The following is a 22,075-nucleotide window of genomic DNA, read 5'->3' as shown; positions in this document are numbered from 1 at the left end:
CCTATTATTGCTTCTGGTGCCCTACTTGGCAATACTTCTTTTTCTCCCCAAATTAAAAGTATTCTAATTGGACAGAGGAGATCTTGACATCAAACCATACCTTGTTCGCTAGGTTCTGACTGAGACTTTCTGACAGTAAGGTCCAGAGGTGAGTCTTGGTCAGCCATGAGAAGTTTGCTGAGCACAGGGTTCTGAGTAGTTGCAGCCGTGGGAGAGGTGGTGACTGGAGATGCTTTCAGCAGGCTTTGGTTCTTTGTGCTATTGGGCTGGCTGGGGTCCTGAGTAGAGCTATTTTTTGAGGTATATTCAGCAGCAAATTGTTGGATCATTCGCTGCATGATCTCACGGGCCACTAGGGGAATATTGGGGTCGGAGACCCAGGGACTGTCTGTAAACAAAGATTTATTTACTTTTAAAGTGGGACAATGTACTAAAAAGAGACAGCTTTCAAGCAAACAAAATTTCATTTTATTTTTTTTCTTAAAATGCAATATCCTAAAAATAGTATTCCCTCTTAAGAGTTATATTTTTAATCTCCAGCCTTATAAAAGCTGCAGATTTTTAAAAATAAAATTTTAATAAAATTATTTCTAAACACCACCCCCACCCCCGATTATGAAGTCAAATAAAGGGATAACCAATAGTATATCTTATGGGCAAGAATCACTTACCTGATAAAGAAATCCCAAAACCCTTTTTAAATGAAATAATTACTCCCCTGTTTACCACCTATAGATTACATCTGGTTTCCCCTAGATCTTTCCTCAACCATAGCTTCCTATATAATTGAAGAATGGAATGCTCAGTTCATGAGGCTTAATTTACTTTCTGCTAAAAGACTGAAGGCATATCAAGATTATAAAGGAGATAATATTAAGATTCATGATCGGCTAGGGCAATAGTTGTCACACTTTAATATTCATCAAAATCACTTTGAGGGCCTGTAAAAACAGATTGCTGGGTCCTATCTCCAGAGTTACTGATTTAGCAGTTCTAGAGTGAGCTCAGGAACTGGCATTTCTAACAAGTTTCTAGATACTGCTGGTCAGGGGACCACACTTTTAGATCCTCTGCGCTGAGTTTAAATGCCAAATCTCAAAAGCCTAAGACCATGTACTTTTCATAAGTTCTTTACACTCTACCAACCATTGAACACAATAGATAGGGAAGCAATAAACATCTAAATTATCAATTTCTAATCAATGTTAATTTAAAAATAAAGACCATATGAATTCATTAACTCATAAAACTTTCAGCACTGGAAGGGTCCTTGAAAGTAAAATAAGATGGAAAATGTTTTGTGTAAATATATTACCATCACATCTCTCTCATTAACACACTATCAGGGAGACTAAACGCTTTTTGAGAAAAGCAGAGATTATGTTTGTTTACCCCTGTATACTCAGCACCTAATCTTGGTGTAAAGTATACATTCATATTAGTTGAGTAATAAATGGATCAATCAAATCAATCAACAAATAGTTCTTTAAAAAAAACAATAAATGAGACAAATGTGATCTAAAGAGTAAGTGGCCTCTTCAAATTTGTACAGATGGCTAGTGGCAGACCCTTGATTAAAATGTTCCACCCGTGACCTTTATACTTCCTTCCCACACTTCCTAGGCTTTAGAAGATGGGTCTCAGAAAACCTGAGTTTCCTTGCTCTTTTAAAGATTAACCATAGAAGGTCAATTACTTTACCTATAATATTTTGGAGCTGTAAGGAACTTTGATTTAGTCAGCAAAACCGACTAATAGCTATTAATATCTAAAATCACCACAAAAAACAAACACATTAAAATCACACAGGACTCCCAAGAACAATTTTTTTTCTGAAGGACAAGATTCAGGATCAGAAGATAGTCATAAAGTCAGAATATTTATTTAATTCTCTGGAGTTTAACGAGGTTTGCTCTACCAATAATATTTCTGTTCTATTAAGAAGGATTTTTAACCTTAAGTTTCCTCTCTATAAATAGAGACTATGAGCATGCTAGATGGTTTAAGGATAAAGGTATTCAACTAGGTAAGGTTCAGAAGTTACTACAATTCACTGACAATGGTTCCTTAAATGTTTTAATAAACACTTTTAGCCATACAGTGCTTTTTGCAATCTCTCTACCCACTGGGTTTTCTTATCAATATTTCTTTCTATTTAAGATCCATTTTTTTCTTGCACAGCATACAATCCTCTGAATGACTGTATATAATTTAATGTTTTAATGTTATTGTATCTTTGTATCCTCTGAAAAGTTGGATAATATATAATAAAGAAAGCTTCCAAATAGGAAGCAAAATGAAGTAATTTATGAGATGTCTGTGTTTAACTAGATTAATAAATATTACAGAGACTTGTAAAGAGTCAAAGATTTTAGGATAAAGACCATAAATTGCTACCTTTGAGCTTTAAATGTCTGCAGCATATTTTGCCTCTTTATTGAATAACTAATATAATCAAGAAACAATTCATGTTTACGAATTGATGACATCTCTGCCATCTGAATTTCTACGTCTTTTGAAAGTTTCTTGAACACATTTCATTCTTTCATTTACTTAAAACACAATGTCTATAAACCTAGCCATGCTTAGGGGAACATGCACAATTGAGTCAAATAAAAACAACAAATCAGGTCAAAGTTAAAACTACAGAAAAACATGTGAATGCTACATCATAGCCACCTGTTATGTTTTTAAAATGTAAACCTAACTTTTAGGAAAGTGTCAAATTTTCTGAGACAACTGACAAAGCAAGCTGAAAAGAAATGATTATGACAGCTGTAGAAGGTTTATTGTTCTTAAACTGGAATTTATTATAGAGTCCATACCACAAAAGCCTACTTTTATTTGCATCTAATGTTTCTACCTAGCTATATATTACCTGTTCATACTCCATTATTTAAAACATACAATTTGCAATACTTGGAAACAAAGGACTAAATCCAAATACCTGAATTATTTATTAAAAACAAAATATTCTCCTCAGATTAAACTGCCTGTTATATCTCTGGATACTTAACATTTTTGGTATTAATTTGAAGACTACTAATGCCCATCTTTGAGACATTTCCAAGAGGATTAATAAAATATCTAAAAATAACAATATTAATACATAAAGGGGAAACTTCCAACTGCAAAGCAATTTCTTTTTCTGAGCATCATATGCCAGTAGACAGACAAATATACAAACTTAACTTTACATACAATTTCAGAGGATTCTCATCTCTCAAGACTGATTCCAAGGTAAGAATTCCTCTCCAAAAGGGTATGTGCCCCAAATTAAATTTCTAAATAAGAAAATTTACAAGAATTTTAACCTAAGATATACCTACATGACAAAGGGATGGGACTAGTAGAGAAGCAGGTTAGAATTCTCTTCATCTATCTGCTTGTGATTAACCTCATTAACTCCCTCTAAGCAAAGAGTGGATGACAAGTGCTTCCTCCATGTAAATTAGGAAGAGGAGTTCCTCTTTTCAGATAATGCATTTTCCTGCAGCATTAGACCCATGACTCAGTAAACATCCTAAAGGAGAGGAGTAGCAGAGAAGCTGGAAAAATATTTTATTTAGTTAATAAACTGAAAGAACTGATCTATCAGTCATTTATATGTTAAATGTGAGTTACTTTAATAAAATAATCAAAAGTTCATAAAACTAACATTTTGAACATAATTTTGGAATCAGGGTACTTTATGGAAATGGTATTGTGAGCATGGAAGCCTTGGCTGGGAGCTTTAGGTGAGAGCGTACTAGAGGATATTAAAAGAGAAGTGAGAAGTACTAAAAGATTTAATTTTACCTGGGGATCTGATGGAAGAAGAAAAAAAAGTGCCTCTGGAAACAAAAATCTTATGTATTCCTTAATTTCATGTCACTTCACCTCATACTCCCTTTTGAAAATATTGATCACATTAACCAAAAGCTCAGCTGGTCTCCAAGTGTAACCAACCGATTAGAATCTGCACTATCAGACTTTTAACTAGTGTACAGGCAAAAATTACCCTTCAAACTTCAGAAAGAAGAAGGGAATTTCCAAAGGAATGAGAGGTGTAAACTAGAACATGTGAAGAAATATTAAAGAAAGTGGAATCACTGAGTCTGCTGAAGATGAAATAAGGATATTCAGCATTATCAGAAGTTTGTAAAAAACTTCTTTAGAGCCTATCATAGTAACCTCCATCTTGGAACTAGAGGGATGGCATAACTAAGGAATACAAATTCATTTAGAAAGAATTTCTCTAATTTTAATAATTTAAATTTTTTTAGTAAAACAAGGCTGTATTCAAGGAGAAAAAAGTTTGCAAATCTAATTTTCAGATTAAGTTTTGTATTTTTTTTCTCCAAATGAAATTTCAGTGAGGAATTACTAAAATTTTACAGTTTGCTTTATGATTATCAGTGGCTAAAACAGTGACTTTTTTTTTTTTTTGGCTGCTCTGTGTGGCTTGCAGGATCTCAGTTCCCTGATCAGGGAATGAACCTGGGCCACAGCAGTGGAAGCCTGGATTCCTAACCACTAGGCCACCAGGGAACTCCCAACAGTGACTATTTATGTAAGAAAATTTGTCTAACAAAATAAAGAACTACTGAGACCGTACAATTTTCACAGTTTCATAACAATTTTAAGAATTATTTAACTAAATCTTACATGGCACCATCACTGCAGAGCAAAAAGGAGGGAGAGGGGTTGCCTCACCTTATTCCAAATTTAACTTGACCAAAGGAATATACAGAATTATAAAATATACTATCAATAAAGAAAAATGTTTTTAAAGGTAATTCTTTTTTAAAATGACATTGAAATTAAGGAGACTAAGATAAGACAAGCAGATGCTAAATGTCATTCTTCACTGGAACCAACCTTTTCTACAAAAGACTGCATTGAGGAACTCTTCTGCTTGTCTCTCGAATCGAATGATTTTTGCTTGCTCTCGTTTAAGCAGAGCTTCTTGCCCAGCTCCCGAAGCTGGTTCATCCAGACCGACTAAGTGTCCCTGCAAAAATATTTGGTGAAATATTTGCACAAAAATCTTTCCCCATTCAATATCAAAAGCACAGATCCAAAATCAAAGACAAATGTTAGTAACAGATAAGACAAATCATTTTAATACAATTAAAATATTTTAAAACTTCAGGATAATATTTATCTCCACAAAAGTACAAAAGCAAAATGAATAGAAAAATATGCCTTGGGTGCTTTTATCCATGTTTTTTGATTATGAGTTTTGTTTAAATTTATAGGTTAACTCTAATTGAACTATAATTACTAAAGGGAAAATTTCTTTGAGCATTCAAATACATCGGTTCTTATTACACTACAGCAACAGTTTATAGACAACCCAACTCAGATAAAAAGATATCTTAAACACCAAATCTCATTTGAGAATCATGTTTGCCCTCCTAGTATATTTTCTCTAGACACAAAACAAACATTTTAAAAGGGCCATTAGGAGGGAAAACTCAAAAATAATGCACCTGAATTCCTAATTCTGTCCCTAGAGTACTATTTTATAAATGATAACTTTCGAATCTTTAGTGGGTTGTGAAATTAATAGGTCAAAAGTAGCACTAGAAGAAAAAAACTGAAAAACAATGCACTGCATTATAAGAGTTAAATAGTTCAGTATCTTAAGGGTAAAAATTTTATATATATATGTTTGTAATATAAAAATTTTATATATATATATATGTTTGCAAAATAAATAAATATATATATATATGTTTGCAATATAAAAATGTGTGTCCTAATCACAAAGTTTCAAAATGCTGCACTAGACGACTCCCAGAATATGCTCTCAGACTGCAGGAGCACTGGACTAGGCTGACAAAGCTTTACACTTACTTCCACCCTTGTAGCTAATAAACAAACAGGAAACTATGATGGTAGAATATAAGAGTATGAAGAAAAAGTACATCTTTTAAGACTTCAAGTGCATATAATTTTCTTCATTGCAATATATCAACACATGCATTTACTTATACCATGAAAAACTTAAAAGTGCTCTAAATAAGAAAATGGGACATACCTTGGCACAATGAAAAGGAAGTAAACAAGATACCGAAGGCATGTTACAATCCACAAATGATTTCCTCAAAAATTTTAAATACACCCAATGATAACTGCAATTGGTTTTCTATGATTTCCCCATCACCGGACTGTGTCAACAGTGCAACCAAAATATGCATTTTGCAAAGACACATTCAGCATCAATTATATATTGTAAATAGTTCACTATGAAGAACTCTCGCACACTCAAATTAAAACAGTGATCCCTTAACATTTCCATGTAAGACATATTAAGTTTGCCACATAATTAGTTTAAAATTTTTTAAACAAAATATTTTAAATGTTATGAATCATTACACAAACCTCTATTATAGTTGTATTTGCCAACATTCTCTTCTATGGATTAAAGAAATTATTAAGAAAGTAACTTTTAAAAATGAATCACAAAAAATAATCTAAGTTTGATACAGATTTAACATTTAAAATGTATCAGGAACAGGTATTGCAGAGAGTTCGATAAAATCCTCATTTACATTATACTTTAATGCCACTTCATTGTTTACTGATTTTCAAAAATCAGACATTACATGGCACAACTATACTTAAGTCCTTAGCCCTACATTCAGTCAGTGTGGTCAGACTCTGAACAGAATATCTATACTTAAACTATGTTTAATGTAGCATTCAGGCTACTTTCTAACCTAAATCAACACAGGGCAACTAACCTAGCATTCAATAAGGCAGTTGCTACATATTCTTTATTGAACCAAACACCAATTTATCAACTTGTACTCTGAAATATACAGCTTACTTTTAGTTGGTTCCTAATAATTACAGTCACATCTATTCATTTTGTTTTTAAACAGTTTTACTGAGATATAATACACACACCATAGAATTCACCCATTTAAAGTAAAGTCAATGCTTTTTTAGTATATTCACATAAGTGTGGAACCATCACCATAATCTAACTTTAGAACAGTTTTGTATCCCAAAAGGGAACCCTGCACCCAGTAACAGTCACTCCTCATTCTCCCAACCTTGGTCAACCACTGTATTATTTTCTGTCTCTATAAGACTTAACTAATTCCGGAAATTTCACATAAATGGAATTATACAATACTTGGTTTTTTGGTGACTCAGTTCTTTTTCCTAGAATAATATTTGCAAGGTTCATCCAAGTTGTAACATATGTCAGTATTTACTTCCTTTTTACTGCCAAATAACATTCTGTTCTAAGGATATACAACATTTTATCCATTCATCAGCTGACGAACTTTTTTGGGTTGTTCCTACTTTTTGTCTACTGTGATATGAATAACACTGCTTTTAATATCTGTGTACAAGTTTTTCTGTGGATATATATTTTCATTTCTCTTGGATATATACTTAGGAGTGGAATTTCTGGATCATGGTAACTATGTTACCGTTTTGAGGAAGTGTCAAACTATGTTCCAAAGTAGCTGCACCACTTTATATTCCCAACAGCAATGAGGATTCCAATTTCTCTACATACTCATGAACATTTGTTATTTTTTTGATTACACCATCCTAATATACGAGAAGTGGTATCTCATGATTTAGATTTGCATTTCCCTAATGACTACTGATGTTAAGCACCTTTTTGTGTGCTATTGGCCAAATATCTCCTTCAGAGAAATGTATACTCATACAGTTTACCCAGTTTTTTTTTTGTTTTTTTTTTTGCGGTACGCAGGCCTCTCACCGTTGTGGCCTCTCCCGTTGCTGAGCACAGGCTCCAGACGCGCAGGCTCAGTCGGCCATGGCTCACGGGCTTAGCCGCTCTGCGGCACGTGGGATCTTCCCGGACCGGGGCACAAATCCATGTCCCCTGCATCGGCAGGCGGACTCTCAACCACTGCGCCACCAGGGAAGCCCTTGCCCAGTTTTTAACTGGGCTATTTATCTTTTTATTGTTGAGCTGTAAGAATTCTTGATATATTCTGGATACAAGTCCATTATCAGACATATAATTTGCAAATATTTTCTCCCGTCCATAAGCTTTCTTAACACTTCATTGATGCTACTGTTTAGAAGTACAAAAAAGGTTTCAATTTTAATGAATTCCAATTTGTCTATTTTTTCTTTGTTATTTGTGCTTTTGGTATTGTATCTAAAAAACTAGTGGTTAACCCATGGTCGTGAAGATTTACTCCAATGTTTTCTAAAAATTTTATCGTTTTAGGACTTACTTTTGGATCTATAACCCATTTCAACTAAATTTTTCTGTATGGTATAAGACGGGGTCCAACTTCCTTTGTGAAAAATCACTGACCATAAATTTTACTTCTGGATCTCAGTTCTATACCATTGATCTCAATACATCTGTCCTTATGCCAGTAACACACTATGTTGATCATTATAGTTTTGTAGTAAGTTTTGAAATTGGGAAGTGTGAGGCCTGCCAATGTATTCTTTTATAAGATTGTTTTGGCTATTCAGGGTCTCCTGAATTTTCATATGAATTTTAGGATCAACTTGTCAATTTCTGCAAAGAAACTGGCTAGGGTCTTGACAGGGAATGCACAGATCATCTGGGAGAAAATGCCGTTTTCATAACATTGAGACTTCCAATCCATGAACACGGGATGTCTTTCCATTAATTTAGATCTTCTTTAATTTCTTTCAACAGTGTTTTGTCATTTACAGTATATGGGTCTTCCACTTTTTGTTACATTTATTCCTAATATTTTATTTTTTAAAGCTATTGTAAATGGAATTTTCTTAATTTCTTGTTTAAATTGTTCATTGCTAATGTATAGAAATACAACTGTTTTTTTAAAATGCTGTATTCTGCTACTCTACTGAACTTGCTTATTAATCTAATAGTGTTTTGTAGACTTCTTAGGATTTTCTATACACAGTATCATGTCATCTGCAAATACAGATACTTTTACTATTTCTTTTACAATCTGGATAACTTTGGTTTCTTTTTATTGCTTAACTTCCAAAGATAGAACCTCTTGTAAAACGCCAAATAGAGAAATGATGAGAGTAGACGTCCTTGTCCTGTTCCTGATTTTAGGGGGAAACTGTCAGTCTTTTATTATTAAGTACCATGTTAGCTGTGTAGTTTCGTAGGTCAAGTAGAGGAAGTTCCCTGCTATTCTAGTTTGTTGGGCATTTTCATGATGAAAAGGTGCTGGATTTGGCCAAGTGCTTTTTGGGGAGGCATCTATTGAGATGATCATGTGATTCCTGCCACTTATTCTATTAATACATTGCATTACATTAATTGATTTTGGGGTGTTGAACCAACCTTGCATTCCTGAGATAAATCTCACTTAATAATGATGTATAATAGCTTTCATATGTTGCTGGATTTGGTATGCTAATATTGTGTTAAGGATTTTTGGTGGTGATACTGGTGTGTAGTTTTACGGACTAGTGATATTGGTCTGTAGTTCTGTTTTTCTGTGTCTTTGCCTGGTTTTGATTTTCAAATAATACTGGTTTCACAGAATGGGGAAATCTTCCTTCTTTATCTTAAACAAGTTCGTGAAGAAATGGTATTAATTCTTTTAAAAATATCTGGTAGAAATCACCAGTGAAGACATCTAGCCATAGGCTTTTCTTTTTTGAAAGTTTTAAAATGGCTAATTCAATCTCTACTTGTTCTAGGTCGTATTAATTTCCTAGGGCTACTATATTATCACAAACTGTACTCTCTCGAAGCTCTGGAGTCTTGAAGTCTAGGCTCCTTCTGAAGGCTCTGGGAAGAGTCCTTCCTTGCCTCTTCCTAGCTTCTGCTGGTTTCCAGTAGTCCTTGGTGTTTCCTGGCTTGTGACAGCATAACACCAATTTTTCCCTCCATCTTTACATGCCCTTCTTCTCTGTTGTGTGTGTCGGTGTTTCCAACTCTCTCTCTTTATAAGGATACCAGTTATTGGATTTAGGGCCCACTTGAATCCGGTATAACTCCATCTTGACTTCATTACATCTGCAAAGACCCCATTTCCAAGTAAGGTCATGTTCACAGATACCAGGGGTTAGAACTTCAACATTATCTTTTTGGGGGGACACAATTCAACCTGCAACATATGTCTGATCAGATTTTCTGTTTCTCCTCAAGTCAGTTTCGGTAGTTTGTGTCTTTCTAGGCCTTTACACTGATTTCATCTAAATTATCTAATATTTTGCATACATATTATCAACAGTATTCCCCTTATAATCCTTTTTATTGTTGTAAGGTTAGTAGTGGTCTCTCCTATATTGCTTGTAATTTACTAATTTGAATCTTCTTTTTATCTTGCTCAGCACTAAAGATTTATCAATTTTATTGATCTTTTCATAGAACCAACTTTTGGTTTGATGATATTCTTTATTTTACTATTTCATTTATTTCTGCTCTACTCATGTCCTTATTTCTGCTTATTTATGATTTAGTTTGCTCTTCTTTTTCTAGACCCAAGGTGGACAGTTAGGGTATTGATTTGAGATCTTTTTCATTTAATGTAGGCATTTGTAGCTATAAATTACCTTTTAAGCACTGCTAGCTGTATCTCCTAAGTTTTGGTATATTTTGGTTTTGTTTTTATCCATCTCAAACTATTTTCTAATTTCCTTTGTGATTTCTTCTTTGATCTATTGGTTATTTAGAAATGCTTTGTTTGATTTCCACGTATTTGTGAATTCCTCACATTTCCTCTGTAACTGATTTCTAATTTCATTCCACTGTGATTGGAAAACATACTTTGTATAATTGCAATTCTTTAAAGTTTATTTTTTTTTATGTCCCAGCACATGGTCTCTCCTGGAAAGTATTTCATGTGCACTTGAGAAGAATGAATATTTTGCTCTTATTGGGTGGAGTGTTCTATAGATGTCTGCTAAGTTTAGTTGATTCATAGTGTTGTTCAAGTCTTCCATCTTTGTTGATCTTCTGCCTAGATGCTCTATCCATTACTGAAAGTGGGCTATTGATGTGTCCAACTATTATTGTTGAATTGTCTATTCCCCCCTTCAATTCTGTAGCATTTTGCTTCATGCATTTTGGGGCTCTGTTGTTAGAAGACAATACATTTATAGTTATAGACTGACCCTTTTCTCATTAGAAAATGTCCTTCTTTATCTCTAGTTCCCCAGCAGTGTGCAGCCTCTGATTGCACTTCTCAGAGGATGCTATCTTGAGCATGCACAGTCTCTCTGTCCACCAGGAATAACTATGAATTTAGCTCTTTGGCAGTTTTTTTTCTTGGGTCTCTCCTTTATAAGCTTCTGGTTGATCTGCCTATAGCGGTGTCACAAACCTAGCTGTTAGTCTCTACTAACTGTTCTACTGTTTTTACCACACCCTGGGGCATAAATTGCATTCAGTCTGATCCAATAAAAGTGGAGCCTCATTGCAGGGGCAGGGTGTTGCCAGCATTTGAGGCTTGCTCCAACCCCAGGAGGGCACTTCCTCTTTTTCCTGGTTCTCTCTTTTAAACTTCTAACTTATCTGCTATTTCACTTGTTGCTATTAGTATCATGGAGCTACCAGCCTCCTTTTAACTGTTCACCACAAAGATCTTCATTATTTTCAACATCTTTTCGCAAGCTCTGCTCCAAATAAAGTCAGTCTCCTTGGGAGAGCTACAGAGTTATATGTTTTTAAGGCCTGCCTCTCCCTTAGGAAGAACCTTTGTGCCACTCTGCACAGGAACTGGGGGCTGCGACAGTGACCCAATTCTCTCAGAGTGACATCTGTGCTCTATGAGTGGGGGTGCCGGATGACTTGCCCCTCCTGGATGGAACTTCTGCGTTATGAATGAGGCCTGGCCCAGCAACTGGGGCCTACTATTCTCAGCCTGCTGTGCCTAGAGTAGACTTCCACTCACAGTAAAGGCTGAGTGAGGGAAGGGGGCCCCTACAGGCCTTTTGACCTCGCCTGCCTGCATGAAGGCTTCTGCAACAATAATCTAGAGTGTATAAAAGAGGCCTACAGTCTGCCCCTCCGGTTCAGAGTAGAGCATCCCTCAAACTGAGCTCAGGGAAGTGGGTGGGAGTGGTCCATGACTCAAATGTCACTGACTCTTGTTCTTACTGAGATTTACTAGATTTTTTTTTTTTAACAAATGATTCTCCATTTACTGTATGCCCTTAAGATAATTATTCCCTGAGTTTAAATAATTATTTTAAAATAATTTCACAAGTTAAATAGTTGTTTTGATTAAAATAATCCTAACCAAATAATAACCAAAGATGAAAAATATACCACAAAACCATATACTCTTTTCAAGTGCATCTGGCCACCAAGTTAAAAATTTATAGCAATGGTGCATAAACAAAATGCAGCTCATCCTCCCTCACTGTACTTAAGTACACCAAAATTAGTCAACAAGAACAAAAAAGTTCCTATGACACAGAGCTAAAAAAGCTAATACAATAGTCAGGAGATAGGAACTTAAAACAATTCATGTCATTTCCCCTCCCTCATACATGAATTCTAAAAAGAATCATTATGTATGGTGTGGCAAAAAACAACAAAATGATGTGACATACTCTTCTGTAAATAAAAAGCCACTGTTCTTTGCATTTATTATCCCTATTTATTAAACAAGTTCTTGGCCCAAAACTAAATAGGAATAAAGCTTGAGATCAGAACTGGAATTTATATCACCTACGAGTTGCTTCCTTCACGATTCAGGAATTGGTCTACCTAGACTGGTTGGTTCATAGCCAGAGGTGATTCTGTCATATCAGAATCTACTGTGGGCTTCTTAAAAGCATACATGCCTAGAACATACTCCCAGAGCTTTTGATTCTGTACCTCTGGGGTAGGGAGTAGTCGTTATGTTTTTTAAATGCTCTCTCCTTAATAAGGAACTGAAAAAAAAGCATCATCGGTATCATACTTTAAAAATTATTACATATTTATAAAGTCTTTGTATTTGGGAAGGCAAACCCCACTTGTTATTTATATTTTCCAAAATGTCCTGGTTATTCTAGCTTTATTCTTTCAGACTGCATTTAAAATCACTCAGTCAATTCTGTTCCCACCACCACCAGCTCTCCAAAGAAGACGTGTTTTGATCTGAATAGGATTATATTTAGAAAGTAATTCAGGAAGAAGTAACATCCTTAAAAATATCCAGTCTTCTCTTTTAGGAACTGCTTTACATTTATTTTAAAATTTAATGAATCTCAAAATTCTGTTGTCTATTCATATAGTTCCCACATATTTATTATTTTACATTTTTACGGTCATGAAAAGAATGTTTATTTTCTAACTGCTAGCGCTGGCAAAATGAAGAATGTGTGCATATGTGCATGTAAAACTTAAAACTTAATTCTGTATACGGCTTTCAGGGGAAAGTGTAGGCCGTCTGTCTCCAGTTGCTATGTTCTCTGGTAGCCTCACCAGTTTATGTCAATTTTCCAACATCCTTTTAAGGGGGCTGTGAGACTGGTAGGGAGAGGTAGAGGAAAAGGGAGCTGCAGCGAGCCGTCAACACTTTGTGGTCTAATGACTCATCACCCAAAGCAGAAAAAAGATATACTGAATGGGCTGAGATCTTCAACCAGAAAAGACCTCCAATTCTTTCTTAAGCTTTTGGTTATCTCAAACTACATAATCCATGTAATATATTCTTTTATCTTTTACTACTTTTTGGGGAATGGCAAAGAAACAAACATCCAAAAGATGCTTCCAAATAAGTTTACAACTTTTCTCAACAACTTAAAGTACTATCTCTCTGTACTACTAGAAATGCTGAAGAAAATTCTTCAGGCTGAAGGGAAATGACACTACAAAGTTAAGAGAAATTAGAGATGATGTGAATAAAGAGGAGATAAACCATGATCATAAACTGGAAGGCTCAATATTGTTAATGTGACAGTTCTCTGCAAACCGATCTATAGATTCAGTGCAATCCTAATCAAAATTCTAAAGGGCTTTTTTTTTTTTAAAGAATAAGCTAATTTAAAAATTTATATAAAAGGTCAAGGATCTAGATTAGCAAAGCAAGTCTGAAAAAGAAAGCAAAGTTAGGGGATTCATACTACTTGATTTCAAGATATAAAGATATAGCAATCAAGACACTGTGGCATTGATGTAAGGATAGACATACAGTTTAATGGCACAGGACAGAGTTCAGAAATACACCTACATGTATATGATCAACTGACTTAAAGATGCCAAAGTAATTCAATTTGGAGGGGGAGAGGAGCTCTTTTCAACAAATGGTGCTAGAACTGGATTATCTTACAGAATATAATAAGCCTCAACACTTAACTCACACACCATATACAAGAATTAACTAGAAATGGATCATAAATCAAAATGTAAGAGTTAACATTACTAAACTTCCAGAAGAAAATATGCAATTTTCCTGTGTTTGATATTGGATTAGGCAAAGATTTCTTCAACAGGACAAAAAACCATGAATTTTTAAGAGAAAAAACTGACAAGGGGTTTTAGACAGAATATAATTTTTTTTAAAACAGCTAAAGGTTTTACAATGTTTCACATGGGTATGTATAGAGAAAGATGCTCAACATCACTAGTCATCAGGGAAATGAAAATTAAAATCACAATGAGATACTACTACAGCCCAACCAGAATGGCTAAAGTTTAAAAATGTTGTCAAAATGTGGAACGTTGGAACTCCCAATACATTGCTGATAGAAATGCAAAACGTTTCAGTCACTTTGGTAAAACGTATGATAGTATTTCATAGGGTTAAATATGCAATTACAATACTACCTAGTAATTCCAATTCTAGGTATTTATCCCAGAGAAATGAAAATATATGCCCAAAGACTGTGAATAAGCCTAACAGTCAACATCTGGAAACAATTCAAAGTCTATTAAAAAAATGAATGGATAAACAAATAGTGGCATATCCACGCTACAGAGACCTACTCAGCAACAAAAAGGAACAAAACATCATATACAAAATCAGGAATGAATATTTTAAAATTGTGCTAAGTGAAAGAAGTCAAAACCGAAAGACTACATATCTATAATTCCTATTATAGAAAATTCTAGAAAGAAAACTACAGTGATTGCCTGGGTCTGTAGGTCCAATAAAGGGATTGATTACAAAGGGGCATGAGAAAACGTTTTAAGGTGAGGAAACTGTCCTGTACCTTGACTGTGCTGGCAGTTATCAACTGTATACAATTACCAAAATCCATTTATCTGTACTCTAAAATGGATTTATTTTATTGTGTATAAATATTACCTCAATAAAAATAATTAAAAATAGGTTTAGGGTATTAAAGATGCTAGATACTGAATGTATCACTGAATTGTGACTCCTGAACTAACCATCTGAAATCAAAGAAATGATTTTTACTTACATTTTCAGAGTCACAAAGAAATGTGACACATTTTCAAAAACTCATGTGAATATCTTTCTCCTCAAGCAAGCATACTTTTAGGTTAAAAAACAGTATCTTTTACTTGCCATCCACTTCTTTGCATAGTATTCTGAATAGGTACGTCAGTGGCCGTGAATTGCTGGCATTTTGATTTTTTTTGCTTTATCCTTAGATATAAATGAAGATAAGGAGGCTGATTATTGCCCAACATCTGGTCTTTGTTAATGAAGCTGTATGTAGATTGGACAAAAAATAGGTGTATACGTTAACAGTTCCTCACCAAAGGAACCAGATTCTCCCTACGAAAATGGAATCCAGTACTGGAACACAGAAAAGACCCCAAATGAACCCCAAATATCCTGTACCAGAAAGTAAGAAAGGGTTCAAAAAATGATGGGGACATGTCAAAAATGACATAGGTTAACTTGAAGGGGTTCCCACTAACCAGATCTCGGACACTAGATGATAACCTATTGAATAGAATAAGAATCTTGACTCCAAACAAATAGAGGGAAAGAGAAAGCTTTTCCTCACAGTGTAAAGCCAACTAAACAATGTGAAAGAAATAACGGAGTTAGAAAGATCACTATTTTCAAATAATTGGAAAAATAACTTATTCCAGCAAGAAACTACCATCAATACTAAAACTGAAATGATTAAAGTTTGATGAGGAAAAAAATACATTGTCTCAACTTATCTGTGTACAAATTACTTATTAATCACAAGGGCAAAAATAGCAACATTTCAGTGGACAAACCCAGTGGACATCAACCTTGCCAAGGTTAACATCACCTACTAAACTGACAAGAATACATCACTTACTTAATATTCTTGCTAAAAGATCATGACCTGAATTTAATCATGAAGTAACAATCTGAAAACCTAAATTGAGAGACATTCTACAAAATGAATGACGTGCACTCCTCAAAAATGTAAATGTCACTAAGAAATAAAAGGCTGAGGAACCATCTAGTTCAAAGGAGCCTAAAGAGTAGTGAAAATCAAATTCAATGAGTGATCTTAAATTGGATTTTTGGACTAAAGGAGTGGGTAAAAAACTATTAAAGTAATTGGGACAATTGGTAAAATTTTAACGAGATTCATAGATTAGATATATATCAAAGTAACTTTCTGATTTTTGGTAACTGTACTGTGTAGTTAAGTAAGTGGATATCTTTATTCTTAGGAAACAGAGAAATAAACATGAAAATATTTAGGAGTAAAGAGGTATGAAGGGTATGATACCCAGAACTTATTCTCATGTGGTTCAGGAAAATGTGTGTGTGTGTGTTACATGTAGTAGCTATGACAGAGAAAGAATGAGAATGAATTAATAAGGCAAATGTGGCAAAATGTTAAATGGTGATTGGCACATGAAAATTTCTGTGCTATTCTTTTAACTTTTTTATAAATGTGAAATTATTTGAAAGTTTAAAGTTTAAAAAAGTAGGTTGGACAAATGCTGAATCTTACTTTTCTTCTACAAGCCAAATCTCCTTTGTTCCTCTCCCACCCTCTTCTCTATAATCCTAGCTGTTCTGCCATTAAATTATATTTGCTTGTGTTGTTGCTCTGATACACAGAGGAAGAATAACAAAGAGAACAGCAAGTAGGATATGGAAGTTAATAACTTTCAGCATTCTCTTAATCTCAACAACCTGATGAAGATATTCAAAACAGAATAAAACATTTTCTGTCAAGGGCCAGATTAGTAAATATTTTAGGCTTTGCAGGCCACATACAGTAACATATCTTTTTTCCTCCTCCAAAACCACCTCTTTAAGCTTGCAGGCATTACAAAAACAGACTGTGGGCTGGATTTGGAAATAGGTCACAGCTTTCTGACCCCTGACAGAATTATTAAATTTCTCTAAGAACTATACAAAAGTAGCTCTACTGATCCCTGAAAATAGCAAGGACATTACTGAATAAATGAAGCAACAAAATTATATCAGCATGGTAGTTAGTTCTCAGGGCAATAAACAGTTAATAAAGTTAAACTTTAAACAAAAAATAAAGATTAACATTTCTTAAAGTTTCTTTTGTAACTCTAAAGTTTATCACCTTTGAGTTTGGGTTGGGGGGGATAAGAATGGGGAAGGTCACTTACATAGCTGCAGATTTTCTTTTTAAGAGATAACACCTCAGGAAAGGAAATAAAAGAAAAAATAAGTTTCACCTGGGAAAGGTAAGATGGCCTACATTTAAGAAGTGTGATACAAAACTGAAGGGGTGACATCTTAGAGCTGTTCCTGTCTGAATTCAAGACCATTCCCACGCTGTACTGGGATTCTCCAAATTTAAATGGTATTTTTAAAAAATTCACACCATATAGTATAGAAAATCTGGGAATTAGAAGCATATGTATGCATGCAGGTTTTGTAATAATTATGTTAGAAAGGCCTATGTGGGTAGAACATGGGCCTATAGCTATAGTCATGTCCGCTACCCATGGCTTACTGACATTTCAAGCAATGAGCTAGAAAGAGCTGGCAAGATGTAACTCATTGATTTAAATACCACTCTCCTATGTCTTATTATTTTAAATGCCAGCAAGTCTTAGGGAAAATGGCTCCACCATGTTAAATGCTTATACTCTTTAAGGTCAGTTACCTAAAAAGAAACCTTCTTACTTCGTGTAAATTATTACTTTTTACATTAACCAAGTATGAATTGTTGTGCTTAATACAATGTTTACTGTATGTCAATGTTACCTTCAATTTTGTTAAGTAGACCAACAGGTTAAAGAATAGGAAAACAACAAAGTTTGAAGCCTGAATACATATCAAGAGTTAAATAAGGTATTAAAAATGTACAACAAACTTACCACGAATGACTCTTACCAGTACATATAATTGTTACTACTGTACTTGGAAATTAAGCCTAAAGTGCAAGTACCAAATGATTATTATTACCATTACACTTAATGTACCAGTATCTATAACCAGCACTTACTGCTACAGTTTTCCTTCCATTACACATGTATGGTTTTTAAAACATTAAAAGACAAATGCAAGCCGCCCCAGTCAATAACAAGTGTTTCTTATATCCTTCCACTAGTTGGAAATTAAAAGTTTATACTATTCCAATTATCATCCACAACCCAATTTCAATCAGAAGACTTCCTGAATTTCTAATCTGCTCTCAGTAATGACTGTGGGTTTCCTTAGGTGCCCAAGACCACTATAAACACAAGGATATCCAACTTCACATTGGAGGTAACAGTATTACAAAGCCTAGCTGAGGGTAATCCTGCCTTTTTCTAAACTCCTATAGCACTTTATATATGCTGCTCTCACAGAACTAGTTTTATATAACCTGTATTGTATTTATTTATATATAAATATTTCTTACCTCCTCCACTAGACTACAGATTTCTTGAAAATAGCATCTGTAGCTAAAACTTTTAATTATTCATAGTACCTTTATTTCAACCACAGTGGCTGGTGCCTTTTGACAAAATAAGTGTGAAGTATACAGTTGTTCATTTTAAATTCAGAAATAAGGAATTGAAGAAATCTTTTAAAAGAAAAAATAAATCTAAGAAATAAAAGGGCAAAGATTTAATATTGTTAAGATGTCAATACTGCCCCAAATCATTTACACATTTAATGTACCCTCCATCAAAATTCCAATGGTGTTTTTTGCAGAAATACAAAAATCCGTTCTAATATTCATATGGAATCTCAAGGGACTCCAAAAGCCAAAACAACTTTGAAAAAGAGAAAAAAGTTGGAGGTACCACACTTTCTAATTTTAAAACTTATTACAAAGCTACAGTAATCAAAACAATAAGGTACTCGGTTGTTTACATATCTTGGCAATTGTAAATAATGTTGCGATGAACATGGGGTGCATATATCTTTTCCAATTAGTTTTTGTAATCTGTGGATAAATACCCAAAGTGGGACAGCTGGATCATATGGTAGTTCTGTTCTTAATTTTTTTGAGGAATCTCCACACTGTTTTCCATAGTGGCTGTACCAATTTACATTCCCACCAACTGTGTATAAGGGTTCGCTTTTCTCCACATCAATGAATGGATAAAGAAGATGTGATATATATATATATATGTATATGTGTATATATATATATATGTATGTGTATATATATAATGGAATATTATTCAGCCATAAAGAGATGAAATCTTGCCATCTGTGACAACATGGATAAAACCTGAGGGTATTAAGCTAAGTAAAATAAGTCAGATGGAGAAAGAAAAATATCATGTGTGGAATATAACAAACAAAACCAAAAGACCAAAATAATGAACAAACCAAACCAAACACATGGATACTAAGAACGGTGGGGGGGAGATAAAGGGTATCAACTGTATGGTGATTTTTGGTGGTGAGCATGCTGTAGTGTACATATAAAGTAGAAATATAATGTGCACACATAAAACATATAATGTTATAAACCAGTTATGTCAATTAAAGATAAATTTAAAAAAACCAATATGGTACTGACATAAAGACAGACACATAGAATAATGGAATAGAATAGAGAGTCCAGAAATAAACCCTCACATATATGGCCAAACGATTTTTGACAAGGGTGCCAAGACCATTCAACGGGGGAAAAGACCAATGGTGTTGGGAAAACTGGATAACCACATGTAAAAAGCATAAAGTTGGATCCTTACCTTATAACATACAAAAATAAACTCAAAATGGATAAAGACCTAAAACTATAAAACCCTTTGAAGAAAACATAGTGGGAAAAGCTTCATAACATTGGATTTGGCAATGAGTTTTTGGATATAACACCAAAAAAACAGGCAGCAAAAGTAAAAACAGATGAACTGGTTTACATCAAAATTTTAAAAACTTCTGTTTATCAAATGACATAATCAACAGAGTGAAAAGGCAACCTACAAACTGGGAGAAAATATTTGCAAATCATATATTTGATAGGGGCTGAATATTCACAAAGAACTCCTACAACTCAACAACAACAAAACTTGATTTAAAAATGGGGAAGGTGGGCTTCCCTGGTGGCGCAGGGGACACGGGTTCATGCCCCGGTCCGGGAAGATCCCACATGCCGCGGAGTGGCTGGGCCTGTGAGCCATGGCCGCTGAGCCTGTGCGTCCGGAGCCTGTGCTCTGCAACGGGAGAGGCCACAACAGTGAGAGGCCCGCGTACCGCAAAAAAAAAAAAAAAAAAAATGGGGAAGGTACTTGACAGACATTTCTCCAAAGATGATAAACAAACAACCAACAAACACATGAAAAGATGCTCAACATCACAAATTATTAGGGAATGCAAATTAAAACCATAATGAGATACCATCTTCCATCCATTAAGATGGCTATGTAAAAATAAAAAATAAACAAAAAGTAACAAATGTTGGCAAGGATGTGGATAAACTGAAATCCTTACGCACTGTTGGTGGGAATGTAAAATAAATGGTGCAACTGATGTGGAAAAAGTTTGGTGGTCCCCCAAAAAAGAGAACTACCATATGATCCAGCAATTCTACTTCTGGGTATTTATCCAAAGGAAACAAAAACACCAACTCAAAAAGATGTTCACTGCAGCATGAATTACAATAGCCAAGATATGGAAGTAACCTAAGTGTCCGTAGATATATGAATGGATAAAGAAAATGTGGTCAGTCCAACTATTTATACACACACACACACACACACACACACACACACACACACAGGAATAATACTAAGCTTTTTATGGAAATCTTGCCATTTGTGACAACATGGATACACCTTTAGGGCATTATACTAAATAAGTCAGACAAAGACAAATATTGTATGATCTCACTTTTATGTGGAATCTAAAAACAAAACAAAACACCTGAACTCATAGAGAACAGACTGGTGGTGGTGGGAGGGTGCAAAATGGGTGAGGGTAGTCAAAAAGCACAAACTTCCAGTTGCAAAATCAGTAAGTTTTAGGGATGTAATGTGCAGCATGGTGATTGTAGTTAATACTACTGTATTAAAGGGACTTCCCTGGTGGCAGAGTGGTTAAGAATCCTCCTGCCAATGCAGGGAACACGGGTTCGAGCCCTGGTCTGGGAAGATCCCACATGCTGCGGAGCAACTAAGCCCATGTGCCACAACTACTGAGCCCGCGTGCCTAGAGCCCACGCTCCGCAACAAGAGAAGCCACCGCCATGAGAAGCCCACGCACCGCAACGAAGAGAGTAGCCCCTGCTCATGGCAACTAGAGAAAGCCCACATGCAGCAACGAAGCCCCAGCACAGCCAAAAATAAATAAATAAAATAAATTTGTTAAAAACAAATACTGTATTATATATTTGAAAGTTGCTAAGAGAGTAAATCTTAAAGTTATCACAAGAAAAAAAAACTATAACTATGTGTGGTGATGGATGTTAACTAGACTTACTGTGATGATCATTTTGCAACATACACAAATACTGACCATTATGTTGTACACCTGAAACTAGTAAATTATATTTCAATTATACCTCAATTAGAAAAAAAGTAAAAAATAATAACCAAAAAATGGTTTCAAAAATGCATTGCTGGGCAACGCAATCTTATTGATTTTCTTGAAACTATCTTTTTTTTGTTGCTGGTACAAGCAGAAAACTCCAAGTAGCAATTCAAGTGAGAGGAATAAAGTTACTATAGCCTATTCCCCCTTGTTATTTTTTTAAAACACTGCCTTCATAGTTGAGAGTCCCTCACTGTTCTTTGCCCTCAGTGTGAGCAAGTCAATTAGCCAGGATTCTTATACGTAGGCATTCTTGCCTC

At 34.7% G+C, this 22,075-nt stretch overlaps 1 protein-coding gene across 18 annotated transcripts in view; it reads right to left on the bottom strand.

Moving 5' to 3' along the window:
• LCOR (ligand dependent nuclear receptor corepressor) overlaps nt 1-22,075 on the bottom strand; it is a 138,594-nt gene that overhangs the window by 46,772 nt on the left and 69,747 nt on the right. For 8 of the 18 annotated variants that reach the window (XM_022569170.3, XM_089897966.1, XM_022569175.3 and 5 more), the window contains 2 exons: nt 4,861-4,993; nt 101-388 (listed from right to left, as the gene is read on the bottom strand). The exons of 1 other annotated variant lie outside the window; for it this stretch is intronic. In XM_022569170.3, coding sequence (XP_022424878.1) covers nt 101-388; nt 4,861-4,993 — 421 coding nt within the window. Of the gene's footprint in view, nt 1-100; nt 389-3,329; nt 3,549-4,860; nt 4,994-22,075 lie in introns of those variants that run through there. 9 more of the 18 variants (XM_089897969.1, XM_089897971.1, XM_089897973.1 and 6 more) reach the window with 3 other exon arrangements.

The sequence above is a fragment of the Delphinapterus leucas genome, chromosome 16 (assembly GCF_059928025.1).
Source record: "Delphinapterus leucas isolate spDelLeu-1000000601 "Yukka" chromosome 16, BTC_Dleu_Yukka2, whole genome shotgun sequence".
Classification (NCBI taxonomy): domain Eukaryota; kingdom Metazoa; phylum Chordata; class Mammalia; order Artiodactyla; family Monodontidae; genus Delphinapterus; species Delphinapterus leucas.
Note: the sequence above shows the minus strand (reverse complement) of the source record. Positions and strands in the feature narration are given on the sequence as shown.